Source organism: Rattus norvegicus, chromosome 18 (genome assembly GCF_021556685.1).
Source record: "Rattus norvegicus strain SHRSP/BbbUtx chromosome 18, alternate assembly SHRSP_T2T, whole genome shotgun sequence".
NCBI lineage: Eukaryota > Metazoa > Chordata > Mammalia > Rodentia > Muridae > Rattus > Rattus norvegicus.
In genome coordinates this window covers 15080196-15100452 of record NC_141551.1, presented here as the reverse complement: position 1 = coordinate 15100452, position 20257 = coordinate 15080196, and the positions used below count along the sequence as shown (strand labels likewise).

Below are 20257 nucleotides of genomic sequence, written 5' to 3'. Positions count from 1 at the left end.
ATCAATCAGCCATAACTGCTTATTGTGGCCCGATCACATCCTGTATTGCGTTTGAATGGGAGCAAGAGGTGAGATTTTGAATGATGCTAGACTCCGCTCCCAAATAAATAGGGACCAGTTTGGTTCCAAGGTTTAAGATTTTAAATTAATCCCTGTTGCAAACCCAGAGAAAGATTCCTGATTTTGATTCCTGACTGTGAAGTACACCAATTGCCTCTTTTATGCAATGTCTATGTTAAGCCTCCAGGAAGGATCTGGGCTATGTTGTACAGGCCATTGACACTCTCAGCCATTTACTCCGCCATCTTTTAAAAATGTACTCAGGAACATGTTGACAGTAAACACTGTAGACATTAGTATATCTAGGGACATAAGCAACAACAGAAGCAAATCATCATGCTGGATATTTTTGTAACTTCTAAAGCATAAGAATTGGTTTTTGACTACTGAAAGCAATTACAAGAAATCTAGACAAACTGAAGGCCATGTTCATATTTCTTTCCCAGACTGAGACTCTAATAGTTGGCTGAGGGGAAAAAAAGAAGCACATGTATGTGTTCCATAATTTGAAAAGTTTATATGAGACTGTACACAAATGTCTACAGATATTTGATATCCAGATAGAATTTTCACAGTGTTTTCATATCTACTATCCTCCCAAATACCCACAGTAACCTTGTGAGGCATACACTACCAGAATGTTCGAAATGAATGGTCAGCCATTAGTTTACTCTCAGTATCTTAAAGGTGTGACCTAGAGTAGGAGCCTCTGTGGCTCAGGCCCAGCTGGTGTAACATTGCAACGGAAATTACTAAGGCTTTATTTGACTAACTCAAAGTTAAGACACTTGGTTTCGGACCTATCCCTAACAATTGGGACTGGGAATATACCAGAAACTCTAGAATACACCGTTACCGCAACTACAGCCCAGCTGCTTTTGCTCTCAAGGTATTTTTTTTACGAGTGTTCACTTTATAGCTCCTTCAATAAATCTTAAGGGTACACAAGGAAGAAAGAGGGTAGGATAACTTTGATTCAAGTTTTGTAAAAAACACAATTTATTGCTTGTGAGACCATAATCATATTATATTACAGGCACTAATTTTTAAAATTCATGTTCTCTCCTCAAGGGGGATAATTTCATGCATTACCTATAACAAGAAACAGTATATGTAGGGATTGTAGATTCCAGCATAATAAAACACTACATTGAACCACACAGATTTATGATAAAGCAAGTAGAGGTTATTAAATCAAGCATGATTTGTGGTAGGGGTATTTTGAGTTTGATTTTTACAAAGAGAATTTTCCCGAAAGGGAAAGGCTCATAAAACAGAATTTAGAAGTAGATGCCAGTCTAAGACCTCTAAATTCTCTCCTTAGATCATGTTCAACCATGAGAAAGAGATTTGGAAGGAATTTGCTCATTTTCTCATAGAACTATCTCAGTGGGGCTGGATTTGATGGGGTTCTGTCTTTAGTTTTGACTAAAGATCAGCATAAGCCATGGCCACTTGCAATCTATGACTGCATTTTTCTATTACATTATTCAATACTTTTCTATAAAGCTCTGAATGAAGGCTTGCTTTGGTACCTAATGCGGGGCTATTCTGAGCTTCCTCGCACTGGTCTTTCTAGGCTGACAAAACCCTGGATTGTATTTCCCTCTTTTGTCTTGTTGTTAAGGGTTCAGAAGACCCTTGTCCCCTTAGGGGATACAGTCCCATTTTCTCTTCCTCAGTTCCACGTTCTTCATTTCAGTTTTATGGAGCTGCTGTTTATAGGCTGTGGTGTAAGTGCCCTCCACCTCAGGTCGGTTTAAAGAGAAGCTTGAGTAGAAACCGAGTGAATGGATGTGTAACCTACATTTGGGTCTCTGACAGATGGCCGCTCTCCATGCTACAGTCCCTACTGCTGTGACCCTTCAACATGCAGAGGCTGGGAGGGGCTGCACAGGAAAAGGATAGAAGGGAAGGGGATAAAGGTCAAAGTTCAACCTGAAGGGCACTCCCACAGCCTGGCTCTGTGAATCCATAGACGCCTTCCACAACATACTACTTGGGAAATGTAAGTCCCCAGGGAAATGAATTTTAAGGCAAGAAAATTGCTCTCTCTGCCCAGAGGGAGGAGGAAGCTTAGATTAGAGCAGCATTTTCTGTTTCTATACACATGCAAAATAAGAGGTGGGGCAAAGCCTGTTTACAAAGAGATATCAAGGGTTAGGCATGTGCTCTGCCATGATCTAAGTCCAGCGGCCACACCCCCGGGATGCAGGGATGGACAACGATAAAGGCTACAAAAACAGTGCATCTTTAAGACAAGGGAGTCATCTCTGGTGGAAATTTGGCGTCAGTCAGTTCAGTAATTTTTTCATAATATACAAAAAAATGTCGTACATCGTCTTTATTTTCTGAGTTACATATTGGTTTAACATGTTTCTTTTCTTTCTTTTTTTTTTTTAACAGACCTTGGGAATGAAGAGTTAAAAAGTTTCCAGTGTTTTGCAAACATTCTCTGTTACACACTAACACACAGAATGGAGAATAGAAAAAAGCATACAGAAGAATTAACAGAACTGTTGAAATAGGACAGATTCAAGTTTCTAATTCACCATGGATATCATGTGAAATCTTTAAATAATGGAACTGGGAAACACCATCATACATCAAGTTTCTAATTCATCATGGGTATCATGTGAAATCTTTGAATAATGAAACTGGGAAACATCATCATACATTTTGGTACATGCACAGGGTGTGGAAGCTGCTTTTCTTTTGCTCTAGTTTGTTTTTGTTTCTCTCGGTGTGCTGCTGATTCTGCTCGCTTCTGAACCTGACTACAAGGTCACACACAGGGCTTCAGGGTATGACACAGCCCAGTGGTCATGATGCCCCTATGTCTAGAAAAGTAGGTATGAACAGGACCCATAAAAACACAGAGCAGAAAGGTCCTTGGGAAGAATGGAAGGGAAGAAAGTTAGCTATTCTTCACAGGATCTTGTTAACAAACAGCTTTGGAGGAAACTAAGGAGGAGTGAGGTGGGCAGTCCGCTATCAAGCACAGTCTTACAGGACTGAACACATCTTTGAGCACAGGGTGGGTGGCATAGCTTATGTTATGTGATGGCAAGGGATTTATTACCCAATCCTTACGAGAAGAGTTTCTATGCCTTTTCAGAGAAGTGGAAGTGGAACCGAATGTTCACAGTGCGGAGGTTTGCTCTTGTGGGCTGCAGCTTGGGTGACAACAGTGACCTTTGGGAGCTCTAATGAATGACCGTCTATCAAGAGAATGGTCCTGACAAATACCATCAAAGAGCACAACATGGATTTGAAACGTAACACCCTTGAGGATACGAATGAAACCTTCCCAAGGAATCACAAGGTGTTCTCCCTTCTAAACACAAAACAGGTCTTGGTTTGTTGCCAACAGTACTGACAGTTGTAACAGAATGCTCAACTTTATAATCCCAATTCAAGCACTACATTGAAATGAAAGCAAATTAGTATGATTTTTTTTCTTTCCAAACTGAAGCAGGAACATACATTAGAGGCCAAAGCAATGAGAAGGTCAGCAGGACAGCAGCCCTCCACTGTTAGTTAAGACCTGCAGTAGGGGACATAACTTACTCCCTGCTTCAATTCTTCTTCCTACAGAAAGATCGAATCAATAACAATTAGATTACCCAGGGTTCCAACCAAAACACGTACACAGTGAAGGAAGAGACGGGAGGCATTAACATGGCTTCGGACACGTCTCCTGGCCTCTGCCAAGCCTTCACTTCAGTTCCAAGCCTATTCAGGTATTTGAGACAACAGACCCATTCCTTTCCTTGGTGTGTCTGAGCTCTTTGTCCTTCCTAGCTTTAGTATGTCTTGGTACAAAGTCTGTGTTTAGTTGGGCAGGCCTAATCCCATGGCGGCTGCTGGCCAGTAGATTCCTGTGTCATCGCTATTGTGGAAGAACCATAGGAACAGCAGCAGAGAGACTTTCCAAATTTTCATGCCATTCTGGGAAGGGCAAGATAGGCTCAGATCTTTTTATCTGACGTATTTCCAAAGGGAAGTAGAAAAGAGATTTTCTGTTGCATCAAATGAGGCAATAGGCTAGAAACAGCAGCAGTCACCAATGATCCAGTCTTATCACAGTACCAGCCAACCCAGTCCCCAGTTCTACACTCCGTGTGTCAAACACACTGGAAAGTAAACTTCGTTGAGTGACAATAAATCGTTTCCTAAATGGATTATTAAAGACAGGACTGATGGCCAAAAATGTTGGCCGAGCTATGGGGAGAGAGAGAGAGAAAGAGAGAGAGAGAGAGAGAGAGAGAGAGAGAGAGAGAGAGAGAGAGAGGAATGTTGCAAGTACAGTATCTGGAGCAGAAAGCCTCACAACATTGTTTTAAAAAAGAGTTTAAAGAAAGAAAGAGAAAGGAAGTCAGGAAGGGAGTAGGAAAAGAAAGAGAAGGAGAAAGTAAAGAAAACAGAAAGGGCCACAGAGAAACCACAGATGACTGGTGTGGGGGAGGGGAAGGAGATGCAGGGCTGAAAACCAGTCTCAAATTCCTGTGTCATAGTGAATGCATAGGGACATTTCCTCCATGGGTATCCTATCAGAAGTCCTAGTTGCTGCCTTTGGCACATGAGTTCCTGTTTATTTTGGTTCCTACTTGTTGCCCTCAGGCCAGAAGAACACAGAGCACGACACTGCTACTAGATGGAGTGGCCGTGTGTCCATCTGTCACTGACTTGGAAAGTAATTCAGTGTATACTCATTAAAGGATATTGCTACTTTTGATGGAAAAACATTGCCCTTAAATAGGACTTCTACCATTTAATACTTTTCTCTTAGGAGAAAGAGGAAATATCCCATTTACAATCTGCACTTGAGACCCATGGAAGTCATGTGACTTGTTGGAGCCACATGAATGCAATAAAATATTTTCTATTATTTGCCAAGACCCGTCAGTCACTATTTCTTAATGTTCTGAGTTAGACATCAGTCTCTGTTTAATCTCATCAAAATTGTTAAAACTGATCAAAAGCAATAATAAATGAATCTAGTTTTATAATTTTCAAGGACATAAAGAGACTGAAATATAAGCAAAGAATTTGCCCTATGGTCCTTGGCAGCCCAGTTGAGAATGCTGACTGACGTCACTACTTCACGGGCCTAAGAAACAGTCTCATACTTGAGTTTGTGACATTTTGGGAGAAAATCACATATGGTAATTGGAAAAGCCATTGCAGACTACATGCCAACAATTTAGAAACACCACAGTAGTAGGTCAGGAACACTGCTTACCTTCAAGAGCTTCATGAGACCTTCCAACTGGACCATCAGCTCTCTCCGGCTCTCCTGGAGAGCAGACATCCTCTGTTCTAGCTCGTCCTTGCGCTGTCTAAGAAAACAGCCAACACCATGAGAGAATCATTCAAGTCAGGCTACTTCTGTTCCTTGATTTTCTGGGTGTGTAGTGGGCTGTCTCTAAGAGGGCATGTTTACACTTTGACACCAGGTAGATAACTGTCTTCAAGTGGGTAAACGATCGTAATATGAGGGGCACTGCCATTTTAGAGAGGTCACACTACATTTAAGCAGAACAGAAATCCCTTTTGGCATTTCCACACTTTGTTTATGGTCTGGCCAGCTTTGGTCTGTACACTTGGCTTCAGAAATCAAACAAAAACACAAAAATTACTGAAAAGGGCCAGCCCTATGAATCTTCAAAACCCAAAGCAATTACTATAAATTCGCACTTGGTTTTCCATGGCCTTTGGAAATCTGACATAGGGAAGCAATTTAACATCTGTTCTAGCCTGTGTGCAATTGGTACCCTTCTGAGGAGAGATAGTCATGGCCATACTGGTGATAACCAATCTGAAGTATTTGGTTTGGGCTTAGTTTCACAGAGCGAATCCAGGATAGCTAAGTTCCCACATGCATGCTCTCTAACTGAAAACGATGAATAAAGCTTGTGTTTGTTTTACAGAATTTCTATTAAACTGTCAGCAGAATGGAGACCAATCTGCACTCTGTCACTTCTGTTGACATTGAGAGGCACGAGAGGGGAAAGAAATGAAACAGCAGGAAAAGGAGTGCTGGCCGAGAGGCACAGGCCTGGACTCTCAGCTACCTGGGAGGTTGAGACAGGAGATTACAAACTCAAGGCTGCCTGGCTATTCCGTGGGTCCAAGGATAGCCTGGGCAAGTGAGTGAGAGCCTGTCTCAAGGTAAGAATTAAAGAGGACCTTGGGTTTAGTGGCAAGGTGCTTGCCTAGTGAACTCAAGGATTTATTTAAATCTGGGTTCAGTATATCTGTGGAATCTCTGAATTCTGGAAATGCTTAACACAGAGCAAGGAGGGGCATCTGACATATGTGGCATTTGGCACAAATGAGAGGACAGCTTTTCCCGCAGGAAAAAGAATTATACAGACTACAGAGGCAGACAGACAGTAAGCCACTGGGCACCAGCTGACAAGGAGTGCCAATGGCAAAGAAGTTAGTGGTGATTTTGATTCCTTAGGAAGAAGGCTTGTGCTCAGCAGAGGTCACGGAATGTCCAAATCTGAGACACAGGAGGGTGGTAAGAACTGTCCCTGTCCCATGTTGGCTCCATAAGGGATGGGGAAATATTTGGAACAACCCTCTTAGTGACTCACTCACCGTCCCCTGGCCTATCCTCTACCTGGAACAGAACAGTAAAAGCTATACAGGAGAACCATCAACAATGCATATGGGAATTCCTCTTTCTCTCTCTCTTCCCTCCTGCAAGACCATGACCAGTAGAAGAAACATGGTGTCTCAGGCAGACACAAGGTGCTGCTCTGATCCTGACAGACCAGATGACCATTCAGTCCCCATGTTGGCATATTCAGTTTTGTGCCTTTGAACATTAGGTCTAACTGTGAACTTTAAACGGTGGAGGCACTTTCATGATGCAATCTGGAAAAAGACCCTTGAACAGTCATTCTCTTTTAAAGCACTGGATGAAGATTATAAAAATTGCCATTAGCATTCTCGTCTACTCACTTCCTCCCTTCTAGGAAATAGTGTGGTTGGGTGTGCACGGACTTGTAGTGCCTCACTGGAGACAGAAGAAAAACCATAGGGTATCTGGGAGAAATCCTTTGGAAGAATTTCTGTTTCTGTTATGTACTATGCTATTAATAACTATATTAAATCATTATTGATTATTATTCAAAAGTGTAAGGCAGTCACTCTACTTTTAGCAGCATCCGAAAGTTCTGTTCATCTCCTTTACAGTCAAGCCTTTGATGTGTCTGCTCTAGGCTTAGGTATGGGAGAGGCAGGGCCTGTGGCCTGGGCCAGGTAGGTTTCAAGGCTCCTCTGGTCTTCATGTGTCTGAGGAGCCGAGAAAGATCCACGAAGGCACACAACATGGACTTTATCACAAGGGCAGGAGGAACCTAGTGAGTTTACTCTCTGGAGGAAGACAAGAGACTTTCTTTATTCTGATGAATTTCTGTGAAGAAGCACTTATAGGACTATAGCTCACAGACTATAGGAGCACAGGGAACCAACTCAGATAAACCAACTCACATAAACCAAAGGATGAGAACATGCATTTCTCCACAGTTAAAGCTTCCTTGTAAAACATTAGTACAGTCCTCTCTGAGGGAATTTACTTCTCTGTTGTTTGCTCCATAATACACCTGAATCCTTGTCACATCCAAGACATGGTGATAAGTCAGTTTCATGTCAGGGACCCACAATAATATCTACATTGTGCATCCCAGAAGTAGTGGGGACAACTGGAGCCCTCATCCAAGGCAGACAACTTTAGTTTTCTTCCTGAGAAGGCAGTGATACCCAAGAGAGTAGTCATGACCTTTCCTAGTCCCTTCCAACCCAGTTATCCTAAAGTCACAGACTAGACAAGACTAGGTTTCCCATTAACGAAAGAACACAACGGTGTGACTTCTACTTTAAATGAGGCACAGGGGCTCAAACCCCAGCCCTCACATGTGCTGTGTAAGGTTTTACCAATGAGCTAGCTATGACACTTTAAGAATTTTTTGGATGTCCAATTATGTTACCTAGGCTAGTCTTGAACTCATTGACTTCTTGTCTCAGCATCTTTATTGCCTGGAATTCTACACTTGTACCACAGAGCATAACTCTTGAAGACATGATTTAGAGAAAAATCAAGATTCTGTTTTGTGAGCTATATATAAATCTTCCAATTTAGCAACCCCTGATGTTTATGTAGCTGCTTATGTGTTTGGTTTTAACAAAACACCCATTTTGATAGTGTAAATAACTAAAAGCAGCCAAGTGAAACTTTTTTTCCTACCAAAGATATTTTGCTTTGGACCTAAGGAACATTTTGTCTTTTTCTCAGTGTCTGGTAAAAATTACAGTCTCTCAAAATTGCCCAAATGTCAGTGATGAAGTGCGCCTTATTGAAAAACAAAGATGAGTGGCTACGGTGCTGGGTGAGGACCGTGTGCTGGCCAGCTGCTGCCAGACTCTGTTAAAGAGCTCAAAACTGGGGCTGGGGGATGGCTCAGCACAGCCAACACTTGTCACATGAGCATGAGAGCCAGATTTCATATCCCCAAGTCATATCCCCAAACATCAGATAAGCACAGTGCTCCCCTTATAATCTCAGTACTCTTCAGGCAGAGGCAGGGGATTCTTGGAGCAAGCTGGCTGCAGCAGGGAGCCTGGCTGAGTGAGGGATGCTGGGAGTGATGGAAGACGACAGCTCACTTCAGGCTCCTACATGTACCCCCATACACACGTGCACATGCACACCTGCATACAGGCCCTCCCACAAGACACACCTCAAAACACAAACGGAAACAGACCTCAAACATTTATGTTCCCCAGGTAAATTCGGGTCCTTCTCTTACCTGAGGAGCCGGAGTTCTGCCAGCAAGGTCGGGTTCTGCTGAGCCTTCTCGGGTGTGGGCTGAGAAGCTTGCTCATGCTCTACCCGAAGTCTCTGGATCTCTTGTAAGATTTCTCTTGGGAGAGAGGGAAGGTAAGAGTCAGAGTCAATGGCCTCTCAAGACACTGACATACGAACACACCAGGCCAGCAGAACAGAGAGAAGCGGGTTGTCGTGTGTTTAAGAGCACAGCTGACTTTCATCGGCTGCGCATGCCCTGTGGCCATGTAGTTTTGGCTGTCACTGGCGGGAGGGTGAAAGGAAGGCTCTATGTCTAGCATCCAAACCATGCGGTCTGTGCAGTGTGCTGCTGTGTGTTTTCCCTAGGACCTAGCCTCTCTCCAGTAAGTTATGTGTCGCCGTGGTAACACGTCCAATATTGGTGAGGGCACTGATTGATCTCTCCTCTTATTTATGGTCACGCTCTGATACCACCGAAGATCCATCAATTCCTAATTAGAGGTACTTGAAGAGAGGAAAAGGTGTAAATGAGGCGGTTAACAAAAACACATATCCTTACTCTCTTACCGAGAGAAAGCTTTCTTGCTGGAATCATCAGACGAATCATAATTTTTAATATTTTTCAACTTTGCGTCTTTAGCTTTAGCCCTGACGGCAAGTGTAAGGGAGCCTTACAAGGAAAGCCTCTTGAAAAGATTTATTCTAATTGATCCTGTGACATAGAGTGCTATTGGTGGAGCCTCGGCCAGGCAATGGAATGTCAGTCTGTTACTGATGCCAGTCTACCCTGCACGTGGGGGAGCATGAGGGCGGCCATCAGTGGCGTGCAACTGTGCAAGGCGAATTATCTGTAAGCAGATGTGGAGCCATTAGCTAGGATTATTAGTTATATGCTCTTGGGGGATGTGGACGTGTCAGGTTCCTACTTGACAGAGTGCCCGAGGGACAGGAAGAGAGCACGGGACACTGAGGAAGGAGAGAGCTTGATGAACAAGCTGAGGGGTGGGGTGACTTTCGGGGTTCCAAGCATTTAAACTGACACGCAATTGTCCATTTTATAGAGTAATACAGCAATACAAAACACATGTACAATGAATAATAATTAAATTAGGCTAATGTACATTCTTTTTAGAGGCAGTATTAGACTTCTCTAGTTAGGGAATGGGGTACCAAGATATAGACAGAAAAGACCAAGCTGCAATATTCTATAACACAACAGGGTGGTTATGGCTTTGAATAACTATTTGAGAATCAGGAGACCTGGGTATGGTAAGACGTTTGAACTATATCAGTGCTTTTAACCATTTTTTTTTTTTTTACTTTTCCCCTTGTGCTCTGGGGTAGAAACTTTCTTTAAAGGGCTATCTCATGGAAACTCATCTTCCATATAAAGAGAAGAGGGAGCCACTGAGGTTATAGAGAGTCCACAGGCTCTGTTACCTTGTTTCCCCCTTCTGACACTGTCCAGGTTCCTAGGCTCCAGAGACCTGAGTGAGAGTGCCTGAGAGCGTGTGCAGGACTGGGTCCTAGTTAGGGCTGCTGGTTTAAGAGGGTTGAGTTCAGGATGGATGGGGCATCCTCTGGGATGGGGCAGGGAACTCTAGGAATCATTCATGCTTAAGGGCAGGACAAAGTTCTCCCCTCCTCTCCCCTCCCCTCTTCTTAACTCTCTTTTCCTTTCCTCTTTCTCTTCTCCTTCTCTCCCCTCCCCTTCCCTCTCCTCCTACCGCAGCCCTATCCCCTCTTTTCCTCTCCTGTTCCTTTCCTGTCCCCTCCCCCAGGTCTACAAGCATGTGCTTAGGAGTGCACAATACAAAACCATGCAGACACAAACAGTAAAATAGTGTCATGGCACAGCCCATGTAATTAAAACATTCCTGGCACTTCCCGCTGATTGTAAAATCAGACAAGCCCCAGATAAAGGCAGATTTAACTGGGGAGGCAGAGGATTGGGCCACAAACAGAAGTGTTCTGGAGGGGTGAAAAGGCAGGCAAGCGGAGCAGCCTAGAGGAAATACTTATGGGTCAGGAGATACAGACTTTGTTCCCCTCTGTCTGTAAAGGGCACAGCAGGGAGCCTGCCATGAGTAGGACTCAGGGCAGGTCTGACCCGTCCTCCTGATGCTGCACAGAGCTCAGTCTTGATCTTGATTCTACTCGAGTTCTCACTCCCAACCACTCACTTTCCTCTTTGTCTCAGACACATATGAGGAAGAAACAAGAGAGTAAACGAAAAGGGGTCCTTTAGTGAAGCCTGGATGTGTTAACATTGTCATTGGGAAATCTGGAGTCCACAGTGGAAAGTAAAGAGGAGGGCAAACCTCTCTGTTGGAACTTCTAGAAAATTCCACTAATAGTTACTGTCTACCCATCTGCAATGGCGATTTTATGCTATTTCTGGTATTCACTATGGACGTATTCATGTGGACGTAATTCATCATGGACTTATCGCTCTCACCAGCATCTACTCAGCCTTGTGAAGATGCTATCTGTATGTTTAATTAGTTGATTGCTCTATCGGAAACATGACGACATTTTAAAACACGCCCCACTGCAACTCTTCACTACAACATAAATTTCATTGGTTTGGCCTTATGGACAGTTACCAATATCGATAATTCTATTTTTACCTTTCATCTCAGTCCCTTAGATTTACTCTGGGAAGTCATCATCTTTCTCAAAGATCATTTGTGCTTTTACCTGTCTTCCGTGGCCAAATTTCACTATCTTGACATGTCCAGCAAATACCTCATTTTCTACACAACGTTTATCCCAACCCCCTCAACCTGGACTACAGTGATTATTCAAAGAGGGAATAATGCTGTGGAGGGAAAGGGGGCAGGAGACATTACTTTTTAATATTAATTATATGACTTATAGTAGCAGTCATTGTGCCCACTTTAAAGGATTATTGAAGACGCTATGGAGGAAGGCAGTGTACATGTTCTATAAAGAACATCTCAAAGCCAAGGCCAGTCTTCTGGCTTTGGTCATCCAGAAGCGTGGTTGGCTGTTATCAATCATGGCTTCGGACTCTCTTTCAGACGGTGGCTCCTTCCTGGTTAGCAGCCATGCTGTGCCTTCAGAGAGGGACTAAGAGATGGAGAAGGGAAGCATGTCTGGTGGCGTTCATTGGAAGCTCGGAATGAAAGAAAGGACTGTGTGACAAAGTTCTTCTCTGGAGGGTGGCTTCAACTTGACCATTGTCTAACCAGCCACGGGCCTCCCAATTCCAGGAAAGGTAACTGTGTCCCCACCTTCATCTCCTTTCTTCTTAGCTCTGTCACTGATTGTTCAAAGTAACTCACTTGTGGGCATCCTGACATTTATTAATTCTAGGCTAGCTCATTTTGAATAACCTTTCATATTATATATTATAAGCTTACTTTGTTACTGAACAGAAAATAAACTCTCTGGAATTTCAGGTTTTGTATTCGTTAAGATTTCTAAATGAACTGACATGTTAGAATTTTATCAAGACTTTTAAAGAAAGCACTTTTTCTTTTTCTTTCTTTCCACGTGCTTTCTGCCGTTCAAATTGATGTAAAATTTCAAGACAATACTGAACAAGGCCTCCCCACCCCTGTTTCCCATTTCCTATCCCCGTCAGCACCCACATATCCATCCTGGGAACCTGAGGGTCCAAGGGACTCTTTCACACTGTTGGCTTCGAACCCTCAGCTGACTGGACTGCCCATGCGGGTTCTTCACACCTCCTGTTCCCACTCAGCTACCCACTGCGTTCCCCGAGTCTGCTACTCTCCGCTAATACCCATACATCACTCTTGCATGGGTTTTTAAGTGTCTTTGCTCATTTGAAAAAAGTACATTTATCAATTCTAGGCAATTATTTTCACACAGTATTTGTAACAAGTGTTACATGAACCAGAATAGCAATTTATAAACTGGTGACTATCCTCAACAAATTCTGACTTCCATAACCCCCTGCCCACTTGGTCAATTCATTATATTGCCTCTTCTTTCTTCCTCCTTAATTCTTGCTTCCTATCACATGGTAAATTAGAGAGAGATTGCCTTGTGAGAGGGATCTCCTTGGTGAGTATGGAGTAGTTTCAAAGTCATGATGTTGTAGTTACTATGTGCTATGTCCACTCTGACTTGCAGTTTCCTGATGATGACAGCCAGGTCTGGGGCAATTTAGTCAAAAGAGTGTTTATGTATATGAAATGGGCTATACCTCTTAGTTTTTATCTGTAGGTTCTTAGATAATGTTTTGATCTTTATCTAAAAAATTTTAGGCTAAGCTCTATAGGCATGAAATAATGACCAGTTAGCCCCCTTATCACTACAGCATAAATTATGAATGGGATGAAATATTAAAACATTTTATGCTGTTCCAAGGAATATACAATGTATAAGTTTTTCCCACAATGAGCTTTCTCAGAATTTAGTTTGAGCACTGCCTCAGGTTATTCTTATTTTTTTTCATTCGAATACATTTACTCAGCATCCACGATTTTAGGCCTACTCCTGGGCCTGTGTAGGTTTTTGTCATGATCTCTGTTCTTAGAGAACTCCCATTTCATTCAGAGAAGGTGGAGTTAAAATAAGGAATAGAGGGTTAAGTAAGATTACTTTAGACATCGAGGACACACACACACACACACACACACACACTCACTCACACACACATTAATAGGAAGTAATATTAGGGGGTTATGTTGGTCAGGACCCCAGGAAGCAAGCATCTTGCATGCCACAGTGGCAGGAGAGGGTTTTAATCAAGATGCCATGGAAGACCAAGAGGGTTTTGTCTTGAAAAAAAAATGGCAGGTTGGTTGGGAGCTGATGGTGGAAATGCCACAGAGTCAGAATCATGGGATTAAACTGTGTTGAGCATAGATGGGACCTGCCAACGCAGAGATATTCGCACCGAACAATGGATGATGGCCACGCTGCCCTGAGTGTTTCTTCAGCTGTACAGGAGGACTCGGTGAGCTTCCTACTCATCCCTGAGCAACAGAAACACATTCCTCCATGTGTTCCTGACCACTGCTTGTTTAAAAAAAAAAGGAAAAAGGAAAATAAGAGTTGTCCAGTGGGATGACTTTTATTATGTTGATGTATATGAATTGATGTACATGATATATCTGAAGTACACACACATACACCCCACACAGACACACACACTCACACACACACACTCACACACACACACACACACACACACACACACATACACACACTTTTACAGTGAAGCTCCAGACTGGGGTGTCCTCCCTTAGACAGGCATATGCCAGACTTACGGCCCACGTCCCCAAGCCCTACCTGTTCTTGTTCTCTAGCTCTGCGATCAGCTGCCTTTGCTGTTTATTTGCATCGATGGTGAAGGAGACGTCAGGGGCGCTCCTCTGCTGCGTGGGCTGCTGTAAAACATGGAGTTGACATTGCTTACTACTTGGAATGTGAACTCACATGTGAGATGGGCATCATGGGATATGCAGACAAGGGAGGAGAGACTATTCCATGGTTGGGGGCAAGAACAGAAAATTAAATTGCTATTCTAAGAGCAAGCTATTCTACAGATCTCAAATATACCTACACAGTGGAAGCCAAACCCTCCATTTCTCAGGTTCTCTGATACAGAAATGAGATTGGGTAAAGGAAAGTATATGGGGCTTCAGTTGGGAATATCACACTAGTGTAGAGCCTTTGTTCTTCTGTCCACCATATTTTTAAAGCTGGGCACACATTACCAAGATACCATAATCATAGCACCAAAGACACCAACAATAAAAAAACCCCACCAATTTTCTTATTAATTAGCACCAGGCATAATGATCACAATGGACTAGGGCCATTTGAAGTTAAAGGATCCCGGAGGCCAACAAGTGCGTCCTTTTGTTCTACTTACGGATGAGGAGGATTCTGCCGCCAGTCGCGCGGCGTACCTGGCGATCAGCCTGTGTTCTTCATCAAGCCGGTTTGAACTCTCAAGCATACTGTAGAAAAAAAGGCAAACAGGATTCTGTCAGGGCACTGAGAGAGACTGATGTTTTCCTATCACCATTAGGGACTTTGGGCTTTTCGATGCCAAATATTTCTAAGCTCTTCAAATGTCTCTTAGATTAATGATCTTCAACTTGGGTTCGTGACAGGATCTGAAGTGTGGCTGGGAAGGTCAATAATAAGTCCTTGATAAGCCACTTCAATTATTTTATTAAGAAGACTTTGATGAGAAGTGACATGACTTTTGTGATGTTTTAGATATAAAAGATATTTTCTCTTTAATTTAATTGCTTTTAATGTTTTTATTTCATTTCATAAATTATGCATGTCAAAAAGTGACATTAGAAAATATGGAAACAGGCAGGAAGAGCAAAGACCCCACTGTATTGTTGTTGATCCAATGACTCCTGTCTCCTGGCACTCACATCCTCCTGTAATTTCCCTTTCCTATAATCTGCACATACTGACTTTTGTTTAATGAACAGAATATGGCACAAGAATGGGATGTCATTTCTAACACATGGCTTTAAAAGACTGTGACTTCCATCGTGGGTGTTCTATTTCTTGCATGTTCTATTCTCTTATGTACTTGTCCTGAGGGAATCTGGATCTCATGTCCTATATCTGCTTGTATGATGAGGGCCCAAACCAACCAGGAACCAAGGGAATGAATCCCTATTCGTTGAGGCTGTTCTTGATCCCAGAGCAAGAGAGGACAGCTGGACCATTACCCAACAAACATCCTTGAGTCAAAAGCATCTTGCTAAGCAATGCCCAGATTCCTTCATCAAACTGTGAGATGATGTTTGTTGCGCTAATCTCCAGGGTAATATGCTACTCTGGAAGGGAAGGATTATATGGCTGTGAATAAGCCACTTCCCAGGCAATCCAATGGCGGTGATGGAAAATATTTAGTGGCTCTTATCAATTTAAAGAAAATGCTCACACTAGAATAAGGCTGACCGTGTCCCTGAAAACCAGGCGAAGTAGGAGTAGTATGAGCCCTCTCACATTCCAGAAAATGTCATCTTCGGAAACTCTTCCCTAAAGGCTACGCTTTGGGTGACACTGAGAAAAGTTCAATGAGACTTAACAATAACACCAATCTTGTTAACAGACTAATGTTGACTTGTTTCTACCCATTATTGTGATGGGTAGAAGGTCAGACTCAAGCTCAGAAATTGGCTATCATTCCTAAGCATACTTATGTCATTGTTAGCTGGCCCTTCTACTTTTATTCTTAAAATAAAAATAGGAAGGGCCGGCGAGGCTGGTCGGCTGTTAAGAGCACGGGCTACTCTTAGGAGATTATTCTCAAGGGTACTCAGTTCTCAGCACCTACACGGTATCTATAACTAACTCCAGTTCCAGGGGCTTTGACACCCTCTTATGGCCTCTGGAAACAGGCATATGTGGTACAGAAACATACATGGAGACAAAACACTCATATGCAAAGAATAAATAAATAAAAATTAGCTAATAATGATACCCATGATTGCTCACACATGCCTATGCCAGCACCACCAATGATTTTCCATTGTGAAGACTCATATTCATAAAGTAATGCACAATGATTCTACATGAACATTTACATATAAAGGTAACATGCAAAATTATCTCAAACCTTATTTTGAAGTGAGAAGATGAGCGATCTCTTCGTGTAAACTAAGCTAGGAGCTCATCCTTGTTTAGTTGTGAGTTTATCGTTGTAACAATTTTGCCAGGGCATCTGGAACATCCTCCATGGCTTTTACCTCTGTTTTACCTACATCCCTCCCAGCTGCTAACCCTACCAGTTTTAACCTTGAGCAGTGCCATTGTAGACTTAGCCCTTTTCTGTGGACTACAGCAAACAAACATTCCTGAATTCCCCAATTTACCAACCCACCTCTAGCCACAGACAAGTCTTTTCCTTCAGATTGTAGAACTGAGGTAACAGATGCAGTCAATGTCTGGTCCACTGCCTGGGATACACCATGTGCTAAGTATTCGCTGCTATATTATTTTGTCTCTTGACCACTTTGTGAGTCACATGAATGATTCTTGCCTCTTTACAAACTCGCCGCTGTCTGAAACACCCAGAGCAGTCCGTCTCAAACTTTAACCTCTAAACGTGCTATTCGGGGGTGTGAAACTTTTGTCTCTGAACTCTAGTGACATTGGTGGGACTGGCTGAGGTTTGAGGGAGTAACCTGAGAATCTGAATTTCTGATGAGGTTTCAGAAGATTATAGTCCTGATCTGTAAGGATCCCTTAGCAGAACGTTCTAGAAGATCTAAACATTTAAATAAGACACCTGCGTACGAGAAATAAGGACCATATCAAATGTACATTTTGTGAGTATTTAACTGATATTAACATAACTGTTGGATATTTTACAGACGTTTTCCTGAGGTAAGAGAATTCTAGAATGCAGAACTTACATTCTATTTAATATCAATCCCAAAGTCGACTCGACACAATTTAAACATAGCGAGGAGGAATTACTTGTGTACGGTTGGTGCTTGGCCATATGTGTATATCTTTATGAAGGACTGTCTGCCGTATACAGGGCTTGAGATAGCCACGTTTCTTATTATAACTTCAGGAGGAAGGGGAAGTTATACTGCTTTTGCTTTAGACAAATGACTAACCTATTAGGAGACCATTTAGTTGGATTTGAACACGTCTATCATTTCTGGTCGCTGTGTTAGAGAATAACTACCCGATCCTACATAGTTTGTGCAGATTAAAATACCCAGTGGTCCGGGCTCAAGACCTCATCCATCTTAGTGCTTGAAAGTGACTTTGTCATGAACACTTGTGAGTGCGTTGATAGATACACAATAAAAAAAAAAAACCTTGATAAAAAACTCCATGGTAAAAGTATTTTTTATTATGAATGACCTGCAGGCAAATAAAGTATGAAGGTTATATAAAATGCCTCCTGGCAATGCAAGCCACAAGGATATGAGATGCTGTCTCATAAGTGATAACTTACACCCCATGCCTTTCGTCCCCCAGCGTGGCGTGAATGCACACTGCGGTGACACATTACTGCATACAAGTGATTTATGAGCCTGCACGAGCCTTTCAGGATGTTCAAATTACTCACAGGTGAATGGGACATTTCTCTGATAAATTCCATTATTTCAAGATCTCAACTCTACACAGTTGAAAATAAATGGCCAATAACCTGTAAATCATTAAAATAAATACCAGGCCCGGGACTATCTCCAGTGCTAACTGTTCGTTTGAGGACTTGACGATCAGTGACCTATAAGATGACGACGTGTTAAAGGTAACTGCCGTTCTGTTGGCTGCTTTTGGAATGAAGGGATGTTGTATTGAAAGCTCTTAAGGGTTTGCCTTAAAGGCATGGCCAGGGTCCTTTACAAGGGACTTCAAATGGCATTCTTGGGATTTCAGGTGACATCCCGTCAGGCAGGGCTAGGCAAATTGAGGTTTTGCAAAGATTTCTGGGAACTCAGGTCTGTTCCATTTATTTTTTGATTCTTTTGGGCATAGGTAGGCCTGATTTGACTTCTAGGGTGGGGTTGTTAGAGAAAACCATGATGTAATTCATAAGGCAATAGAAACACTTCTGTGTTCTCTTTGAATAGCTTCTCTTTTTTATTTATTCGGATAAAGACACTACAGATTAATTTTAAGGTTATTAAGTCTGATACATCATTCTATTGACATTAAGTAGCTAATACAGTGGTTCTCAACCTTCTAATTGTGACCTTTAACACAGTTCCTTGTGCTGTGGTGACCCCCCAACCATTGCTATGTCATAATTGTAATTTTGCTACTTCTATTAATTGTAATGTAAATATCTGTGTTTTTATGGTGCTCTTAGGCAACCTCCATAAGGGTCATTAAACCCCCAAAGGGGTTGCAATCCACAGGTTGAAAACTGCTGAGCTAATGAGAAGCTCACTCAAGAAGGTATTATTTGTTAACTCCTAAATAGAAGATGAAAAAAGGTGTGTGTGTGTGTGTCTGTGTGTGCATGCATATGTGTATGCGAGCATGTGTGTGTATGCATGTGTACACTTGTGTGTGTGCATTTGTATGTCTTATGTGTCTGTGTGTGCATGTATATTTATGGATGTGTTTGGTGTGTGTATCTGTGTGTGTATATGCATGTGTCTCTGTGTTTGTTTTCATACATGGCATTGCACACATGTGGAGATCACAAAACAATTTGTGGAAATCAGGTCTCTCCTTCTACCATGCGTGTTCCTGGAGTCAAACTCAGGCCATGGAGCCTGGTGATAAGAACTTTACCTAATGAACCATCTGAGCAGCCTGGAAGGTTATGTTTTTTATTTTATCAGAGTGTATCCTATATTTTACAGGTGGCTGAGGACAAAATGTTATGGATCACCAATACTGTCTAAAAAATTGGAAGGCAGTGAGCGTAAGAGAGTTGAGGTTGAAAAGGATGACGTAATCCTAGGGCCTGATGTTTTTATGTGACTAAAATGTGGAGAGGGAAAGAGGTAAGTCTTACAGTTGACCATCAGGACTCTTGAATGAGTGGTTTGCAAGGAAAAGGCATGAAGAAATACTATCATTAGATCACAACAGTATAAACTTGTTACTGTGGCTTCTCGGAAGAAAGCCTTCAAACTCCTTTATTAAGCCCTTCAAGCCCTTCACTTTACAACCTGATAAAAGTTAAAATAAAAGTTATGCATTCACTCAAGCTCTGGCCTACACAATAAAAGCACAGACACATAGGGTAAATGAATTCAGGGTCGAAGTATGTTGCATCTTCTTCTGATGTTATTTATCATAGCCCCAGTACCCCACTAACTTTAGACTGTGACTGTCTGTAGAGAAGGCCTTTCAATGGATAAAGCTACATGAAATTGTAAGCCATAGGTGCTAATTCAACATGACTGGTGCCCTTTAAGAAGAGGTTCCCATAATATAAGGTACTGTGGTACTTTATGACTTTATTTTATTGTTGTATTTTTCTTGAGACAAGGTTTCATGTGGCCTAGAATGGCCTGAAAATCACTGATTGGTTAAGTATGACATCGAACCTCATATGCTTCTGCCTCTACCTCTGGCAGCATTAGGAGTTCAAGCCTATACCCCCATGGCTAGTTTATGTGGTATTGGAGATCAAACCTGGTGATGCATGCACAGCAGGCAAGCATTCTACCAACTGAGTGACACCCCCAGCCCTGGGGGACAGTTCTGAATAAGTTGTATTACAAATCCACTAAGCAATAAATCTACTAGCAATATGATATACAATTTCTTGTACTCAAGGACAAGAACAGACCAGTTCTAACCTAGTTACAGGAGATCAAGAATCTAATCAAGAGACAGCAACTGATTGTGATCTCGAATTACAGTCTATAGCCTTTAGCTACTTCCCCTTTCTCCCTTATGGAGTTTTGAGAACCA

The 20257-nt window shown here is 42.3% G+C and overlaps 1 protein-coding gene across 48 annotated transcripts in view; it reads right to left on the bottom strand.

Moving 5' to 3' along the window:
* The window catches only part of Dtna (dystrobrevin, alpha), a 362070-nt gene that overhangs the window by 22612 nt on the left and 319201 nt on the right, over nt 1-20257 (bottom strand). For 25 of the 48 annotated variants that reach the window (XM_087592983.1, XM_087592987.1, XM_087592974.1 and 22 more), the window contains 4 exon segments: nt 14757-14844; nt 14171-14268; nt 8883-8996; nt 5306-5402 (listed from right to left, as the gene is read on the bottom strand). In XM_087592983.1, the coding sequence (XP_087449109.1) occupies nt 5306-5402; nt 8883-8996; nt 14171-14268; nt 14757-14844 (397 nt within the window). 48 annotated transcript variants of the gene reach the window in all.